Source organism: Coturnix japonica, chromosome 1, assembly GCF_001577835.2.
Source record: "Coturnix japonica isolate 7356 chromosome 1, Coturnix japonica 2.1, whole genome shotgun sequence".
NCBI lineage: Eukaryota > Metazoa > Chordata > Aves > Galliformes > Phasianidae > Coturnix > Coturnix japonica.
In genome coordinates, this window is record NC_029516.1 from 47,123,059 (window position 1) to 47,142,687 (window position 19,629).

General features: G+C 41.9%; 1 protein-coding gene across 3 annotated transcripts; it reads left to right on the forward strand.

Moving 5' to 3' along the window:
• The first annotated feature begins 219 nt into the window (after nucleotides 1–219).
• On the forward strand, nucleotides 220–13,171 carry PVALB (parvalbumin). Of its 3 annotated transcripts, none has more exons than XM_032444972.1 (5): nucleotides 220–265; nucleotides 3,620–3,687; nucleotides 5,531–5,663; nucleotides 6,236–6,345; nucleotides 11,640–13,171. In XM_032444972.1, the coding sequence occupies exons 2-5, from the start codon at nucleotides 3,627–3,629 to the stop codon at nucleotides 11,666–11,668; spliced, it is 333 nt and encodes a 110-aa protein (XP_032300863.1). In that variant the 5' UTR covers nucleotides 220–265; nucleotides 3,620–3,626; the 3' UTR covers nucleotides 11,669–13,171. The 3 variants fall into 3 exon arrangements, with proteins under 3 accessions (XP_032300863.1, XP_015717794.1, XP_015717784.1); XM_015862308.1 differs by lacking the exon at nucleotides 220–265 and adding an exon at nucleotides 3,124–3,349; XM_015862298.2 differs by lacking the exon at nucleotides 220–265 and having other exon boundaries at nucleotides 3,420–3,687.
• Nucleotides 13,172–19,629: the final 6,458 nt, after the last annotated feature.

Consider the following 19,629-nt stretch of genomic DNA (forward strand, 5'->3'; position numbering starts at 1 on the left):
TTGCCGAGGTAATAGGTTTTCACAGCCAGGGGAAGGTGAGTGCCAAGGATTATTAATAGTGTTCCTTAGTTAAGGAAAAGATAAATGTGACACCGTCACCAAAATCCCTGAATATCAGATACCAGTGAGGAGTGGGTATCACTTGCTAAAAATAGAAAGAGCAGGAGAGTTTATATAAGTGGGGTCCCTACCCCGAGTTCCACTTCTTTTTGATCACCTCCGTATCTAAGAACCTTTTCAAGAGTGCTTAGGAGAGATCCAAAAGGTAAGTAGCAAGAAAATGCTGAAACTTCCACAGAGAATGTGGATTCGTCCGATCCGGGCAGAACCCCGGACCTCCGCCCGAACGGACTGTAAACGGGGAAGCGCTTCCATCATTCCGACCCCTTCGCACAGACCCAAACCGAAGGACAAAGAGGTGCAAATCTCCCCCGCACAGAGGAGTGGATTCCCGCAGAGAAGATTGCGGGCCATTAGGAAGAGGAAATGGAACGCACTGAGGGAGGTGGGGTGAAAATGCGGGGAGAAAGACAGAAAATGGAAACAACAGAAGAGGGGAAGGGAGAGGGGAAAGAGAAGGAGAATTAGAGGATTTCTCGAGAGGAATTTAATGAAGCGCTCAGTCAGACACAGAAGGTGAAAAAGAAAAGAAAGCAGCTCCAAAACACGTGGCAGAAAGGAAACGTCTCTTTATGCACATGCGATGGGATGAATGCGCTCTCCTTGATGCGGTCATTAGGAAGATGGATGTGTCACCCTTTTCGCCTGCCTGCAGCTCGAGCTGCTGGCGTGGGGCTTCTGCTGCTCATCCCGTTCTCCCGACTCTCTTGCTTTGGCAAGGGAGGTTGGATTTCGACTTGATTTCCTCGATGCTGGTGAGGACATCACCGCGTTGGTGCTGGAGGAAGGGGGAGTTATCTCTGCGAAAGCCCTGCTTGGAAATGCACTGTGTAGATTTCGCAAAGTGTTCGGGCAGGAAAAAGAAGGAAGAGAAAGGAGAAAAAAAAAAAAAAAAAAAAAAAAAAAGAAAAAGAAATTGGCAAAAATATCAACAGTAAAGCAAAACGTGTCATTCATCCCGGAGGGATGATGCGGAAGAGGTGAGGGGTCGAGTGTGAAACTGCCAATTCGTGAAACGCCTTGTTTATATTAGGACAGCATATATTAGGATAGCATATATTGGGATAGCATCACAGTTGTGACTAAAGCTGGGCGGTTGAAAGCTTCTAGAAGTTTGTTGGCAGATGCTGTGCCGAGATTAGAGACGGGCCTCGGCCTCTGCCGAGGCTGCATATTATGTCCCCTTTGGGTAGCTTTGTAAACCCACATGCGGCCTCCTCTTCTTATGGGAAGTCGGGGGATAGTGCGCTTTGTGCTACACAAAGACTCCAGCTGGTGCTGGTGCTTCAGCTTTTCTGGCGCTTCTCACTTCTTCTCTTCTACAACAGGCTGATGCCTGAGGGGTTCCCACATCGTTAGGGATGCAGGGTCTCAGCCCAGGGTGCTGAGCGAAGCTCCGGGCAGGAGACTCGGAGCACTGCAGCCCTCTGCCAGCCCTGGGCTTGGATTACGTGTGGGGGAGGGCAGCCGTCCAAGCGCCCTGCCTTGTCAGCAAAGCGAGACGGACACCGAAACCCGATTCACCCGCAACGAGAGCATCTTCTGAGGCCGATGGGCAGCAGCCAGCACCGCTCGTGGGGACCTGAAGGGAGGCTCTAGGGATCCGAGAGAGAGGAAGCCTCGGTGATGGGGTCACAAAAGAAAGCGAAGAAGAGGTGGAAGGTGAATCCCAGCTCCTGAGCAGATGGCACCGATGCTAGACTTGGCAAAGGGGACGAGGATGTCCTAATAGGATGGAGGCATCTCCATTGGAAAAAAAAAAAAAAAAAAAGAAAGAAAAAAGAAAAAAAAGATATTTTTTTCCTCTTCCATCAATAGGAACAAGTAAAGATACACCAATTACAGAAGATCATGCAACCAGCACGGTGGTTTCTCCTGTTAATAGTTGTATATTTGTGGGACTACATTTGACCTATGCGTAAAACAAGGCAACGACTGACTGCACTACACGGAGCTTCTTCAGCTCCATCGTCTGAGCCGAACTACACCATTTCTGCATCAACTCTTCCACCTCCCGGCCCCGAAACCACTGCAGGAAATATAGGGGCAGCTGAGGAGAGTGAAGCCCTCCGGGTTGAGTGTGCATCCCGTTCTGTGAGTAAAGGAGATGGATGCTGCTCCCCCATCCGTCACCAATGTTTGTCCTTGAAGACAACAAAGCCTCTCTTGTATCCTTGGAAATACACAGAAATTAGGGAGAAAGGGGGAAAAAGGAGAAAAAAAAAAGGTTCCAAACGACAGTCCCTCCTACAGGGAAGACTTCGCTGTTTAAAAAGGAAAAGAGAAAAAGTAGGGACCCCAGCGTCACCTCCTCCTCCGTCCTTCTGCTCTCGGTGACACGCTAATGACTCATCTGCTGGAGCTGAGCTTGGGCCGCCGAGAGGAGGGTGGGGGCTCGTGCTTTTCGAAGGGATTACCGACAGCCAGACGCTCCTGCAAAGCAGCCCCCTCCTTTTTGAGGCCGCTCTGGCGTTCGGGCCATGGGTGCCATTGCGTCAGCGGGGTCGGGCAGGAGCTGCTGACAGCGGGTGGGGATGCTGCTGCCACACCGCCTCCCTCCCCTCCTGTCCTCAGGCAGAGATGCCAGTGTTCCTACCGAGATCTGCCCTACTCCTGGGCCCTAACCTTGGCTATCTCAGCCCTATGGCTCCTGCCCAAACTCTCCGAGCGGGTCGGTCCCGAGGTGAGAAACGGGCACTGTCTCTTGAAGCAAACAAACCCAGAAAACACAGAATCTCTCAGTCCATTTAGCTGCTCCTTTGAGGCTGTGGGTCCCGCCCGAGGACCCCGGTGCCCTGCAGGAGCTCGGCATGAGCCCGGGGTCACCTCCCGCTTCCCCTTCGGTGAATCCCATGGCGGAGGGCTCTGCAGCACAGTGGGAGCGGCAGCCGTGGGATTCGCGGGGATGTGATAATGAATTCAGCGCGGATGATGCTTAATATGGAGTGGCCCGAAAGAAACGAGGTCTAAGGGGAGGGGGGTGGGGGGGAGGCGGAATGGGAGGGGGACGTTTCAAGTGTTTGAACGAGAAAGCAAACGTTCAAGAGCTCCGTTCCATTTGCATCCCGACCCCAAGAGCTGCTTGAAGCTTGGCATATGCTGCAGTTCCGACTACAACTGGTAAAGCTCATCCCGACTTCCCCAACGGAAGGGATCCGCTCTGCAGTTCCACCGCACCCGAGGACTTGACCTTGGCACGGCCGCTCCGACTCAGCCCCGCAGCTCTCCCGTAAGGCACCGCCCCGCAGGGAGCGCCCCCGGCCGGGTCCCCACGAAGGCATCCCCGTACCCCGTCCTTCAGGGGACCGCTCCGTACGCACCGGGGGAGCGGCAGCCCGTGGCACTCCGCCACGCGCAGCTCTAACCGTGGCTGGCGCCGGGCCAGTCGCTCCCGACGTGCCATCATCCCCACACGGCACTGCAGCTTTGGTCATATGAGCAGAAATGATGAGAAAAGCACTTTTTTAATCTTTTCGCACTTGCTTCCCTGTTCAAACAGTTGCAGGATGGCGATGACTGACGTGCTCAACGCTGAGGATATCAAGAAGGCTGTGGGAGCCTTCTCAGGTAAGTGCTTAATTTTCTTTCTTTTTCTTTCTTTTTCTCCTCCTTTTCGTCTCTACAGCCCAGGATGGCAGTGCATTTATTTAAGCTCGGGGAAGATTACAGCTAGATAAAATAGCAAAGAGGACGCGTTCTCAGAAAGCGCGGCGAAGGCGTGACAGGTTTATCAGGTGCAGGGCTGCATCCTCAGCAAAGTTGCTCTGCACAAGAAGGCGGTGAAATGCTCATTCCTTTTCAGAAGGAGGTAAGCAGCAGCTGCGGGCTGTGCTTTGCTCGTGAGAGGAGACTTCTAAAGGAACCGAGGGGGATTATGTCCTGATGCAGGATAGGGACGGTGGCAGCTTTCCAGCCATCCAACATTCAGTTTCAAGTACTGCAGAACTGCTCTTTTGCATTTCAAGGAGATAAAAGCCTCTCTTTCCTTACTCCCTATGCGGAATGCCCCAGCGGGCTTTGCTTTTCGGGATGGAGCAGGAGGCAACAGCAGCAGAGCGAGCGAGTGCGCCGCTCGACTGCAGGAGCTTTCCGCAGGGCGAATGGCTGCAGCGGTCCCTACGTCCCATATATCTCGTGCTCCTCCGGTGTTCAGATATTCCTCATCTCTTTCATTGTCAAAACTGACGGCAAACCCTTTTCCTGCTCCGTGCTCCGAATGTTAAGGGTTGCTCTCAAGGAAACGGCGGCATAATGCCCCCCCATCCCCATACCACCCCCTCCGCCCCTGCCCCGAAGTGCCCTTTTCTCCTGCTCTGTGCGGTGACCTTCCCGAACAGAGGCAGTGCAAAGCCCGCTGAGCCCCGATAAACTCAGCAGCCATAAAGTCGCAGGGACCAACGAACTGCTCTACTCGATCCGGCGGCTGTTTACCTCATTAGCTCCCGTTGTTCCAGGACCGTTTCCAAGTCCCGGAGCAGAAGCAATTAGGAGCAACTAATGACAGGTCTCAGCCAAACAGATCCCGAGTGATTGAGCTTCCTTCGCTTTATGCAATAGGAAAAGCTGCGTTAGGAACAAAGATGCATAATAATAATAAAACATAAGTAAATAAATAAATAAATCCACAACACCTTGTGGAGGTCACGGGACTGGATTTCAGCAGCACTTTTCTAGGCTGCACCATAGCCGTTAGCGGGGGGCTGCATGGGTGGGACAGGCGGTTTGGTTAAACTACGGGGAGGTGCAGCAGGTAAACCCCATTTATTATCTCCACTCCCATCTCCATGGCTCTGCTTTTTCCCCAGCGACTGTGCCTCAGAGGGTCCTGCAGGCACAGCACAGCACTGCCTTGCAGAGCCTGAGCTTACAGACAGTGATAGCACATGCCTTTAGTGGTAGCAATGCTCTATTCCAATTTGGGGCGAGCCTTCAGGAAAAATGGACCAGAACCATACAAGCCACGTGCACCAAAATAGATCTTGTCCACGGAGGTGGAAATATCAAAAAGTGACAGTGGTCTAATAGTCGGAGTTTGCTCTTTGAATGTTTCTCTTTTTTTTAGGGTAAAACTTGTTAAAACATATTTTAAGGCACTGAAATGAGAGTAGGCAGGTTAGCCTTCAGCCTCCAACTCTGCACAGAGTTCCTGTGTGACCTTGGGCAAGTCTTCATCCCTCTGTAGCTCAGTTCTTCACCTGCAAAAGGGAAACAGTTCCCTTCTCACCATTTGTTTATTTAAACAAGTGTGAAGCGTGACTATTGCGGTGCTCCTGCCACTCCAAGGCTACAATGTACTTTAGCCTCCCAGGGTAGGACATGCAGCAGTAAAGAAGAAAAGCATGGGGTTATGCATGTTATGTAAGTTTTAATGATTTTTCTAAACCATCCTATGGCTTTTCGCCCCCTATAGCAGCTGAATCTTTTAACTACAAGAAGTTCTTTGAGATGGTGGGATTAAAAAAGAAGAGCCCAGAAGATGTGAAGAAGGTTTTCCATATCCTTGATAAAGACCGGAGTGGCTTCATTGAAGAGGAAGAGTTAAAGTAAGCAAAGATACGGTGTTTCTCAAACAGCCTCACCTTAAGAGTCTGATTTCCTTCCCACAAGATTCTAGATAACAGCTTATGGTTTGGTCTCCCAACTGGTATTTGTGTGCAATAAATCAGCTGTTTGCTGTTTGAAGGAACTATAGTGTGTTGGAGGTAGCTAGTTGTGGGATCCCTCAAACTCTTGAATGATCAATACCTCAAGGATGGTACTTCCCATAGATTCAGAGTACAGCACTCCTTCTGAATGATAAAGAGCAGTGCTGCAGTGGCACAGGCTGTCCAGGGAGGTGGTGGAGTCTCCATCTCTGGAGGTGTTCCAGTGCCGTGTGGATGTGGCACTGAGGGACGTGGGCAGTGGGCATGGTGGGGATGGGCTGGAGGTTGGATCAGGTGATCTTAGAGGTCTTTTCCAACCTTCACGATTCTATGATTCTATGACCTTTCCTGAATCCAACCAGGGATTCTACCTCATATATGAAACAGCAATGCAAATAAATACTAAGTGAAAGTGTTCTGGAGCAAACAAACAAAAACAGTTTTCTTTTTTTTCCATTCTTCCTCATTAGGTTTGTACTGAAGGGCTTTACCCCAGATGGCAGAGACCTATCAGACACAGAGACAAAGGCTCTTCTGGCTGCTGGAGATAAGGACGGCGATGGTAAAATTGGCGCTGATGGTACGTAACAAGAGGAATAAACTTGCATAGGAAAAATCGAATATTGCTCTTACATACAAGAACTGAGTAAATCTAGGAATCACCGCGGGCGGTGACCTTCTGAAGGGCACAATGTGGGTTTAATGAAATGACAAGCCCTGCTACATTGCCCGTACTTTACTTGCATGCTTCAGGGGAAACAGAAGCCGAATTCTGACACTAGAGGGGGCAAGAGTTTAGAGTTTAGTTTGTAATTAAGAGACGTAGGAATAAATACCAACACAACTTCTTTTTAGAATCATTTTATTCTTTCTGCGGACTTCAGTGCAGTGAGGGTCAGGACGCCGAGACTTCACAGAGAGGTGTGAATTTAGAAAAGAAAATAGCTGAGTTCCAGCATTTTGCCTTGGTAACTAGTGAAGAAGAAAGTAACGCTTTCTGAAATCATTCAAAGCCTTGCAATGTCCTTAAAATTCAAAGTACAGTCAGTCTGCCACCACAGTGTCATCCAATAACAGTCTATATGTTAGTCTATGTGCTAGTGTTTATGCAGGTCTTCACACCTAAAGACTCCATTGATCTCTTTTTTTAAATATGAGAACTACGAGGAGTAAGAAATTCCCTCTCACCATGTTGCTTTTCAGTTTCCCCTCGGGGTCAATTAAATCGACCCTTTTCCCTCTTTTTCTCCTGTATCCCTGAGACAAACTGGAAGAGGCATTTCTGAATTACATCCTTCCTCACTGCAGGAGATGATAGCAGGGGATTGTGGCCAGAGCACTAAATCACCCAGACAGCAGGCAATTGCTAAGTTTTCACCATGCTGATAAGCCACACGATAGGTTGAAGTGTAAACATATCTTAAAATAATAATAATGATAATAATAACCTCATATCTCTGTTCTCTGTACAACTCTGAGATCAATTAAAAATGTTGTCTCCAAATAAAAAGCAATTATAAAAAGGAATAAAAGGCAAAATGAGGTTATCTGACAGTCTCCTAGTTTAGAAGCTGAAGCAATGTCATACAGTTATCCTCGGACAGTCAGGTGGCATATTTGCTGAAGCGTCTGCTTGTAGCACAATGGCATATCAGTGTATATAATCCTGTTTCTAATCTAAAAGTTCTTAATTTATCAGATGCTGATTATATTACAGTTATAGAGGAGTAATTGTGAAGGACTCGGGAAGCTCTTGCTAGATTTTAGCAGCATTACTGAAGCTGAGGAGTCCGCCATTATTTAACATTTTATATACTATATGGGTCCTTCTTAGTCCCATTAAAATGAATGGCACTGACACTAAAGTCAGTGGGCCCAATTTTCAGGAGAAAACTTGATTCAGGTAAGTAAGCTTGCAGCTGATTGGCCAACCTCACGTCAAACATTCTCAGTTATGCAGAAGTCTGCAGAGCAAAAACCAGCTCAAATGGAATAAAATAAGTATCTCGCAGAGCCATTTTAGCTAATATGAAAGAACGACATTAACATTTTCATGCAAGATTGACCATAGCACTTTTTTAAAGTTGAAACAATGCCTAGAAGTTATTATACTATGACAAAACAATATGAAACACTTATCTTTTTCCTTCTTCTGCAATTATCACTCTTCCTTAACTCTGAAATAGAATTACTTTGAATTTACACTAGATAATGAGAATGAAGAGCTTCTTTTCTTATATCTTTTTCAATTTTCTTTTTCTTTCCTCCTCGCTCTCCTTCTACCTTCTCCTCTGCCTCTCCTTCTTCCTCTCTTCTCTCTTATTTCCTCTCCTCTCTTATTTCCTCTCCTCTCCTCTCCTCTCCTCTCCTCTCCTCTCCTCCTCTCTCCTCTATCTCCTCTCCTCTCCTCTTCCCTCTTCCTCTCCTCTCCTCTCCTCTCCTCTCCTCTCCTCTCCTCTCCTTCTCCTCTCTTCTCTCTCTTTCTCTCTACTCTCCTTTTCTTTCCCTTCTTCTGGCCACATCACTACTGCATAAAATCTGTTCCTTTTCGCTTTCTTAAATTTGACTCTGACAATCAGTTACACCACAAAGGCTGAAAGAGCAGGTAAAGGAAACAGCTGGAACTGGGACCAAAGGGTGAGGATGACTGATACTTCACACTTTCTCCTTTAGTTCATAAATCCAATTCCAGATTATAAGTGCTCAGAACTAACTACCTAAATTAAACACAGTCATAAATGTACATTACATCATATAGCAGTCGGGCTTAATGGATTGTCTTTTACCACCACAGAGCTGTTTCTCTCAGCTGTTTCACCACAAACATTAATCTCAACCTCTTAATCAGCCTCCTTTCCATAAGAGGTCTCACATTACAAATTCTTCTCATAGGTTCCCCACTTAAAGGATTCTTTCCTTTCTGCAAGACTGTCCAGCTCAAAAATTATTGCATCAACTTACTGAATCGAGATTTGTAATTTGTGGTTGCTTAGCCCATTTCAACTAGCTGAATACATGCAACGTGTTCATGCAAGACACAGTCACTCTCTCTGCAATGCCAGGCCTCTTTAAGTTTCAGTGATACGAAAAGAAAGTGAAGAATCTGAAAAAAAAATCTAGGCCAAAGCCAGGTTAGTTACCTAATAAGACTACTTGCATTAGCTTTCAGATTGGACTGAGAAGAGATGCTGAAGTAGCTTCAGAAGAATGTTTTTAGCAGCGGACAGACACATCATGCTTTTCAGTTTCTTAGTACTAACAGACTTGAGGAAGTATATGTAGAGAATTTTCAAAGACCATGTGCTGTAGATGGAACAAAATGTCAAAAATATCCTAAGTCATAGAATTATAGAATGGCTTGGGTTGGAAGGGACCTCAAGGATCATCAAGTCCTAGCCCCCCTGCCGCATGCAGGGCCACCAACCTCCATGTCTAATATTGGACCAGGCTGCCCAGGGTCCCATCCAACCTGGCCTTGAACACCTCCAGGGATGGGGCGTCCACAGCCTCTCTGGGCAGCCTGTGCCAGAGCCTCACCACTCAGTACAGGTAAACCTCTAAAGCTTTTACAAATATTCTAATTACTTTCTTTAAAAGTTGCAAAAGTGAGGCATCCTGCATTCAAAATTACAACTGGTATGCTATGACCTTGACTATTAGTGTAAGTCATTATAAATACATTTTCTAGTGTAAAAATTGAATCCAGTGAGAGGAATTATTCTTCTACAACCTGTTCTCTGTAATTACATCTGTCATTTTGGTAAAGTACTACCAGGTATGTGTTAGAGTATGCGCTACTGAACTGTATTAAACACAGTGGGAAAATCCTTCCCTTTTACATCAGAGCTTTTGTGCAGGACAGCAAGCAAAATACTTTAAAACCTTGTAACTGAAAACTATCATTTGTGTGTTTTTATATTTGTTTGGAAGGAGGCTTGCACCTGTAGGAGAGGATGCAGTCAATCAGAAGGGTTATCTCATCAACAGGCCATTCAACAGCAATAAACTGTTACCAAAATGAGCATCATACAGGGCCTTGTGAATAGTGCCTTATATCAGAGGTTTTGCATACATGAATATGCTTTGTGACAATGCAGCCACAGTCCGCCTGCAGTTAAGCTAACCTTCATGTGAAAATAGTTGGCAAAATAGTTTGCAAAGTTATTAAGCTGGAGCATCTCTGAAGAATCTATGAAGTATACTGAAAATACTGGATAAAGTATTAAGTGTATAGCAATTATTCATGAAGGAACACTTTATGGCTTTATGGTTTGGTGGCTTTCAGAAAGTACCCTTGAAATATATTGCTATCAAGTGATAAAATCTAGCATAAGGTAGTACAGAAATTTTCTTGCTTCAGGTTGAATAACCTTTTCCAAATACATTCAGTAGACACAACCTGTTTTAAAAATGAATTAATTAAGCAGTAGCAAGTATGACAACCTGTTCTAATAGAATATGCATTGTTAGTTTTCCCTTTTAGAAAGGTTTCGTCTATGGGAGTTCATGTTTCTCTCTATAGCATCAATTCACTCACTGATTTAATAACCACTTTCCCTTCCTGCCCAGAACAGTCTGGGTTTCCATCACAAGTGGTTTATATTATCTCTTAAATCCAGTTTGCAGCACTTCTGATCTAAGTACCCCCACCATGTACAGGATTTATGCACATTTCATGTTAAGTAATCCGCATAACTAATCCTAATTTGGATGTACTTCTTTCAAAATGATGGACAATTGTGGATTTAATTTAAACCTCTGACACTTATTTCTCAGTCTGGCGTGTGAGTGTTTGGCAAAATATTTTTGGACACATCATAAGTATTATCTGTATGCACATACCAATCAGTGAAGATATCACTGAGTTAGAGATTCGCATTTTCCAGCTGAATGTTAGAATGTTCTTTAAAATTCCAAATTTTCACTTGCTTTTACTAGATGAAAGACACCGCTTTTTGTTATGTCAAACTTCAATAATTTTCTTCTGAGCTTTTACAGATGTCTCCCTCCCATTTGTTACCTTCCTCTGAGCTGGTTATGTTCAACCCGTAAACTGCTTGATCTGTAGACCCTCTAATCCTTCTATCATCTTTGTTTCCCTTCCTGGAATTCCCTTCAATCTGTGATTTTTAACACTTTTCAGAACATACAACTGTGACACGTCCAAGGTTAGATGGAGTTATGAATTTTAACCTCCATAGGTAATACAGCACTGAAAGGCATTAGATACATTACACTATAAAATTATCCCAAACTGCAGATAGATACCTTTATGTAAACATTATGAGTAGAACACTAATAAAAGGCCAGAGAACAAATTCCCAGCCCTCTGAAATCCCAGTAATTTTTCTCATCATCATCAATGTGGTCAACATTACTATGTAGGTTCTTACAGTGGAGTCAGCCTTCTGATTTGCAGTCTATCATTTTCAATTTGCCAGTCCAAAATTGCATTTGCATGTAATATATTTATAACGCAGGGACACAAACACTCTGAATGGCTCATTCATGAGTCTCTTTGCCAAAATCTGATAGAAAGGAAATTTATCTGACTGCGGAATTAAATTTCTAGCTCTTGCCTTCATCCCATTGAGATCTACAAAAGAAAAACAGGAAACCAATCAAGTTCTTCACATGAATAGCAGCGGCCAATTCTGACAGCCTGGCATGCGTAGCATCTATTTCACTTCACTACAAGATTTCCTAAGTCAACAGTGACTTAGGAATTACCTTTAATTAACTTGGATTTCTTTTGTTCCTCTGTTCATGTGATGTCTCTGCTACATCAGCAAATCTGTAATCACTGTAATGTGATTCTTCTTTCTTTATATCTTCCTTTATTTAACATTTGATTTTCTTTTTCCCCCTCTCCAGAATTTGCAACTATGGTGGCTGAATCATAAAGGCTTTAAGCAATGCAAACCCTTCACCCATCCTTCTCTGCCCAATTCCAACCACTTCCCGCTGACTGCTTTGGCTCCTGTTCTATTTATTTATGTTATTTTATACTCCAGCTCTGTTCTCTGCGATCCTGCAACTCTGTAACTGTGCTGAAAGACTCTGTTAAAAGAATAAAGGTCACATCAATCTGGGCTTCACTCTCTCTCACTATCACTTGTTTCTTATTTCACATAGTCTTGGCAGACATTAAGTGAAACTGCTGCTTTATCCCTAGTTAGGGTAAAGTGTAATTATTTGGGATAAAACTTGCACAAAAATGAGTCATTCAGTCCAAGCTCTGAATTGTGGAAGAACTGACTGCATTATTTTTAAGCCATAGACGGATGCATTCTCACAGCCTGGAAAATCACTAGTGATGGCAATCACCCAGCTTCATTTGGCAGTTTGTTCTTCTGACTTAATCAGTTGTTATAGCTAAAATGAATTTCCTATATGTTCGCCTACATCTTTTCTGATGCATTTTGGTGACCGGTAAATGATTTGTATAGTTTGCTAAATCTGCCTGGTGCAGGGGGATTCCAAGATTTGATAAAAATATCAGATGTTGCTCATCATGCAGAGGGATAACTTTGTAAAGTATTAAAATGTGATCACTTTTGAAACATAGGGTATGTTTATTAGCAGTGGTATACAAGTATCTAGGATAGAAAGAATGCATTACACAAAAGAGTCAACGTTATGAATGTGAGGAAAGGAGCATCGAGATTGGGCGGTGATGCTACTGCTGACATTCCCACTGTTAAAATGGAGTATCAAAAATATACACATACCAAAAAAACCCTTATCTTCTACAGCTGTTGAAAACAGTGAACTTCTTTCTTTGAGTTACATATAGGAAACTGAGACTCAGACTAGAGAAGCAAGTAGCCAATGGTAAAGCTATGACAGAGCAAAGAACCAAATGTTTCTTTCCCCAATCTTTGTCAGTAACTTTGAAAGCAAGCTACTGCTTTTTCTCCTATTTTATTTTCTTTTAAATCAAAGATTAGAATGTATATAAATCATTTTCGGACAACGTTTCCCCCACATTTTGACAGAACATTGATTAATACTTCAATTAAGAGGAAAGGTATTTGCCATTCCTTGATTCCAAACTACTCCCTGCAGCAATAATATCTTAATCCATTCTGACTATCATTGATTTCATATATATACATATGCATATATATATATAAAAGGTTAAGATTGAAACTCTGTCACCACCACATTGTACAGAGCTCCATTCTCTGCCACAGCAATTGCTGATGCTACTTGCAAAGCCAATAAACACTCCCTAGAGCCATCCTAGGTTTTCCCTCTATAGTCACTTACAAGGAAGACTTTATGCTGAAGCTGCTGTTCATCCAAAAGAAATCCTCTAGTTTTGCACAATGTACATACGGATCTGAAAAATGTATTGATTTTTAAGTATCCAAATAAAGCAAATGAAAATGTATTGCAACGAAGCAAGATGGTTTATTTATTTTTTTTCTCGGCAGCTGCTGACCTCAAGTGGTAACAAGGCGTAATTACAAGAGCTCAGAGGCCCACTGAAAAAAATGTTAGTCCCCCAAACACAGAAGCATCATGAATAAAGATCCATTTAATCAAAGAAACGCCATAAAAATCGTTATACAGCCAATAGTTTTTATATTCTCTGTCTGTCTTACATTTTTAATACATCCTCGTGTGGGATGAAAAAAAAAAAAGGATTTTATTTAATGCAAAAAGGATTGTAATTTTATCCAGGGCTTAGCAAAGAAAAAAATATATCTAGCACAATAGAACAAATAGCAAATAATGAGTCTACAAAATTACTTACAGAACTCTATTGGAAATAAAACAAGTTGAAGTAGCATTTATTGAGATATTTTACTGGTATAAAAGCCTGAAGACTCCAGTGATTCCCACCTCGGTCCCTCAATGACTTCTGAACAAGCAGCACTTAATTGGCCTGTATTTTTCCACTGGATAAGATTAAAAGACTATCCTTTTGCTTTCAGATAGAAGAAGTTACAATCAGAATGCCACTTGCAGTACGTTCAGAGACCTCCAATGCAGCACATTCAATTTTCGTGGTAGACTTGATATTCTAAATGAGAATCAGTATCTCACTATCCACACCTTCGGTTAGTTTGTGCAAGCCAGCATACCTGGGTCATCTACCCACACCATCAGAACTCTCAAACTCTGCTTTAAATCATCATTCTTAACTGAGTTTTAAATTCAAAGTTCTAACTTCAGTATTTCACACCTTTAGCATTAGAGAACATATATATATATATATACAAGTGTCTAATGAAAATACACATCTGTCTGAATCCAAAAGGACTATTCTATCAGTTATTAAACTACCACCACTCTCAAATCTTGAATTGTCCATTTTCCACCAAAGAAAAACTCTCAGAACTTTCGTGACCCCTCGATGTTAAATGGAGTTTCCCCATTTGCGATTCAAAATGCAGCAAGTTTAAATGCATAATTTTACTCTAAAATAGAGAATAAAACACACGTAATGTATCAAATGTTTCATTTTAATATCATTAAGACTGTCACAGATTGTCTGCTGTGAAGACTGAAGAATCTGCAATGAAATTCAATCAGGCTTTCCATCAGGGTGTGCTTTACAGTACGTTTGACTAATTAAAAAAAACACAACCCACATTACCCTGTGATGTACAATTTTTTACAGAAAGATGTGTTAATTTGCACAGAAATTGAGCTTCTCAGAGAAACATTTGCCTTAATTTTCTTTGCTGGCATTATCATCTTTGTCATGAACAGTAAATCCTCTGTAGTTTACTCCCCAGTTGTAATGCAGCAGAAGTTATTAAACAAACAAACAAACATAGCAATAACTCCATCATCACACTGAAGACAAAATCTTAAATAACCAATACACATCCCTTCATCAGGTATAAAACCAGTGGCTTGCAACACGACTCAACTGGATGATTTAAGACATAAATTAGAGTTACCCACATGAAAAAGATATTACTTGTTCATAGTGATATTATATATTGCTAGAAAAGAAACAGAGACATCTCTCAGGTGCAGCTCAAAAGGACGAACCAGATCCTCAAGACATAAGTAAAATACGATTTCCTGACAAAAGACGAAACATTCAACAATGAAAATTTACACCAACAGATCATCTTCAACTCTTAATGTTTCTAAGACCACTGTTTACCAGTACCAAATCTTTAACCAACAAACACATAACTGTTTACGCTTTACAAGGTCCTGCCAAACTTTTAATGGAGTTTCATGGATCAGCAATTTTCCACATGCCTTATTTTTGCAATCAATGGACTGGAGGCCATAACACCTGTCCACTTTGTAAAAATGGAGGTAGAAGTTATATCTACTAGTCTATCTACCGATCATGAGCATATCACTGCCTAATATTCCATGAATGCCTCCACTCTTCATCAAAGAAAAGCTTTCTCATTTGCTTCTTTTGCGTCCTCTGACTTTGCACCTTTGAGTGAAGAGTAAAGACACTTTCCTCCAGTTTCTAAATAGTTTTGAAGACTGGAAATGCAGTCCACGCTCCCCAGTAGCACTTTAAGAGATCCTCTAAACATCAACAATATTCCATCTGAAACAGTTAATACTGTTCTTGCTATGGGGTTAAAAATAACATAATTTAGCAGTATTTTAAATAATTTCTGCCTCAACCCAACAATTTGACTCTGAAGAGTGCAAATTTACACAAGGTTTACTGAAGACACAAATTAGCCCACAGAATTTATGCCAATGAGCATAAAAGCACAAAAGAAGTTCATTTGACTCTAAAATCCCAGGTGGAAATTTATGTTGTCAGCAGATAATGATTTTATTTATAAATTAGCAGCAAATGAAATTTCAAAGCACACATCAAACCATCAAAATCAAGCTGTGATTGAAGTTTTTGCTGACATTTTTGTAAGAATGTCAAAGATGCAAGAGTGCAGACTTCAGTACGTGAATGTCATTGGAACACCTCCCCTGGGTCTTGGCCTCTCTCATTGCTCAGGTGAGTATGAAAGTAAACTGCTGCTCAAACTCTCAAAGAATATTTTGGCAGATTCTCTTTTCCAAAGAGAAACACTCTTTAGAAATCCCACACCTAAAACAGCTTTTCAATTAAATAAGTGAGAGTAAAGCAAAATGTTTCTGAAGGTGGTAAGCTGTGATAATGAGCGATCAGTTGTCAAAACCTTCCCACACTGTAGGATCTCCTACTGTGGGACAATTACTTCACATGGGAGGAGGTACATTGCTGGTTAGTGCTCTCCTAGTTAATAAAGTGACAAAGCTTAACAAAGCTTGGTATACTTTCTAGCACAGAAATTAATATAAATGCAAATATTAGAGTTACTTCTCCAGCTGCCAAATAAATAGAAGGAACTGCAGTAGCTGCAATAATATAATAATACAAACATAAAAGGACCTAAATAAAAACACTGGAATGTACTTAATTAGGCAATGTATCACGTAGCTAGAAAAGATTTTTCTTTTCATAAACTCATTTGGTCTTCTATCTAGGAAAATCTAAGTGAAAGGATCTTGTCAGTGCCTGAATGAGAATGGCCATCTCAAAATACTGTAGGTTTTAATTCTAAGGGATACTCATCTTGAGCCATTAACAGCTCACATACAAAAATACAGATGGTTTAAGTGGTATCAAACTGGCGTTAACAGACACTCAAGCTGCCAAGTGGAAAGAATAGAGTAACTATCTGCTAATCTCAATTTCAACACTCTAGCGCTTGAGATGGAGAAAGTGAGGTCAAATGTCTAATAGGCATAACTGGAGGGACAGGCCATGTGTTGCTGAGAAGCCAAATGGTTTAGAGCTGTTTTTCTGTTTTGGAAATGTTGCCCGGAAGGGTACTTTCTTAATTTCAATGGTTAACAAACTTCATTTCCAGTAGCTCCATAATGCAATGCAGTTTTTAGAATGTATCACTGTATATGAAAATAGATAGGTAAGTGTAAATTATCAAGCACTTATTACTGCTCTAATACAGAGACAAATTAGAATTATGTGGCTTTGCTAATTTTAGGCTTCCTTCTGTAAATGAATGAAGATTTTCTCTTTTAAAACATTTGCACTCCATCCCCCTCCTTAAAGTAATTTTCAATTTTGCTGGATGCAGCACAACTGCATCCACTCCTTCAGCTGCAATGGGTTGTTGAAATTGAGCTATTGCCCAGCACCTGCTCTTAGTCAGACAGCTCAAATCAGAGGTTAGGGGAAAAAATAAAGATTTTATGTAATTGTAATGCAAGTCTCCTTTCAGCTTTGCTGCAGTCAGTGTTCAATTATGTTCTGTAACAATCTCCATTACTAGAGCCAGTGTTTCTCTGTTCCTCCCTGCATGCATTAACTCTTGTTCACACGTGATAGGCTTCTTAGCAAAGCAGAGGAGTCTTAAGAGACATTTTCCCATAAATTTAATGAGCCTACGTCTTTTTCTTTGCCTGCTGAGGATCCTAGTGTTCAAGTGTATCTTCATTTTTAATGCTCCAAAGGAAGATAACCTGAATAATGTAACTTATTTCTCACCAAAAGCCCAATAGGTCAAAATTAGCCTAAAATTTCACCTCGTCTACTGAGTACAAACCACAGAGCAGGTTAACAATGAAGTAATCTTTTTTTTCCCCCAGAATATACACTATTTTTACAAGCTTAAGATCCTACTCATTCAGCATTTTTATTAGTTCACTCTGTGGCCAAGATGTTTAAGACTTCGCCAGAAGCAGGAAGCAAGGCTTCACATCTGTAGGAAAAAAAGTGATGAAGAGCTCATCTAGCAAGGCTTGACAGCAAATGGGAAGGAAGTAGCTGGTGCGAACACCTACTGGGAATTCAGGAGGGGGAGCTTTGCTTTTAGTATTAGAGAGCTAGAAATTTATGGAGAGAGAAAGCTGTAACATAGAGGCCAGAGGGTGAACAAGATAGAAATTTGGGGTCTGGGACTTGGGGAGAAAATAATCCAGAGAAGGTGATTAGAGTGAGGATTTGAATAGCTTGGAGAAGGAGAGGCTTTATTATATTATCAACGCATTATCATAAATTGACCTTGAAAAGAAAGAACATGCATAGTATGGAAAAGTTTGTGCCTAAATATTAACCTTTTATATGAGAGGAGATGGTAGAAAACAGCAAGATGCAGACTCCTGATTTCTTTTAGGAGTCTCAAGTCCTTCTTTTTTGTGTCTCCCATGAAAGCTGTGGTCACATGTCTGACTCTCAGCTGTCAGGAAAGGCCAAACAATTCTATCAGTCATGGTGGCAGAGAAAATCCTGAAAATTCAAACCCTAAAAACTTAGGGACAATATGAAACAGAACATCACCTTCTGTATCTTACAGCCCCTTCCCACAGAGCAGAAGCATACTCAGTGCTCACTTAAGAGCACAACAGTGGCTGCTCCAGTAAGAGCATACTCAGAGCTGGGAAAGGTGCAGGACCAGTAAGATTCACTAAAATTAAATGAATCCTGTATGAGGCTTCAGATTCCAAATCAGCTTTGGGATATACTGCTAAAAAACTGCAGAAAGATCAGGGCTGTCTTCCCAGTATTTTTCCTAGCCTTACTATTTTTCAGTGCAATCTGACACTAAACTGTGACTCTGATTTTCCTATATACTATATGCAAGAGCAAACAAATAAGAAAGAATCAAGCTGGAATTTTTCCAGGCATATTCAGAATAATTATTCCAAATAACTCTCCTTATCTTTATCCTTGTGGATTTGAACACATCCTTGAGAAATCTGTCCCTCATTCCATATTCATCAGAATAGAGGACAAAACAGTTAAAATTAGCATACTCAAACCAAGTCTATAACCTTGCAGAGATACCAACTCTACATATAATAATTTACCGCTTTCTATTGATGCTACAACCACCATTCATTTCTAACTTCCACTTTCCCAGTGTAGTACATCAGAAACAAATGGCAGATATGCCAGATCAGTCAGAAGTGCTGCAGTAGCTGCCAAAAAATTCTTTGGCTGATTCTACCATTTCACAGTCATCTTAAATTTCAGTGCAGAGTCTCATCCAAAAAGCCTTCATACCCATGTCTCAGTCCCCACCACAAAAGAGCAAGATCAGAAGACCTGTTATCAACAGCGATATAGGAAGCATCCATATCCATACTTCTGTGCTAAGAGTCTCACTTCAAATAAAAGAAACAAAAGGCAATTTTGAGGGATCCCCCCTCTCACAGATTTCAGAGCCTTCCAGACACATCACTAAAAACTCATGGTTAATGTTGTAAGGATGCATACAGATTAAAAGCCATGCGAACTCTGAATATTCATCAGTTTTCAAGGTTTTTCTTATGCTATTTTGTCAGATTGTTTTAAAGTAACATAAGATTTAAAAGGGAACTGATGATACAGTTTGTATTTAAGCAAGTTCTTACCTAAAGATCTACTAATTCCTTTCATCAGCACTAATGCCCTCCTGAGAAGCATCGCTGACTCCAAGGATAGCTACATTAGTACCTCAGAAACCTCAGCCCATTCAAGACACAGGTTTCTACTCGCTCAACCCAGAACATACCCTGAGTCTTTGAATCTGAAATACAAAATCAAACCCTAGGAATATTAGTCAGTTCTGCCTCACTGGAATCACTTTTGAACAAGTACATTTTGTAAAGGACGTAACAAAGGGAATAGTTAAGCGTCCTACAAGTACATTTATCAGTTTAAAAGACCATATGATCTTTGTTTAATCCCTATTGCAAAGCCCTGCTTTACCTTGTTATTGCCATTTTTTGCCACTCCTGCTGGAGCCACAGTGCTATCTGCAACCCGATGAACTGTGAGCCCCACATGCTGTTTATTTGCTGCTTCGTGACCATTGCCTAAAGGAACGTGACTTCAAATTTCATGGTCTTGCAGCTGCCAGAGCAACTTATCCTG

Coding starts and splice junctions, on each gene's coding strand:
- PVALB (XM_015862298.2), top strand. CDS start 3,555: ATGAGCAGAAATGATGAGAAAAGCACTTTTTTAATCTTTTCGCACTTG. Junction 3,688..5,530: donor GGCTGTGGGAGCCTTCTCAG/GTAAGTGCTTAA, acceptor CGCCCCCTATAG/CAGCTGAATCTTTTAACTAC. Junction 6,346..11,639: donor TGGTAAAATTGGCGCTGATG/GTACGTAACAAG, acceptor CCCCCTCTCCAG/AATTTGCAACTATGGTGGCT.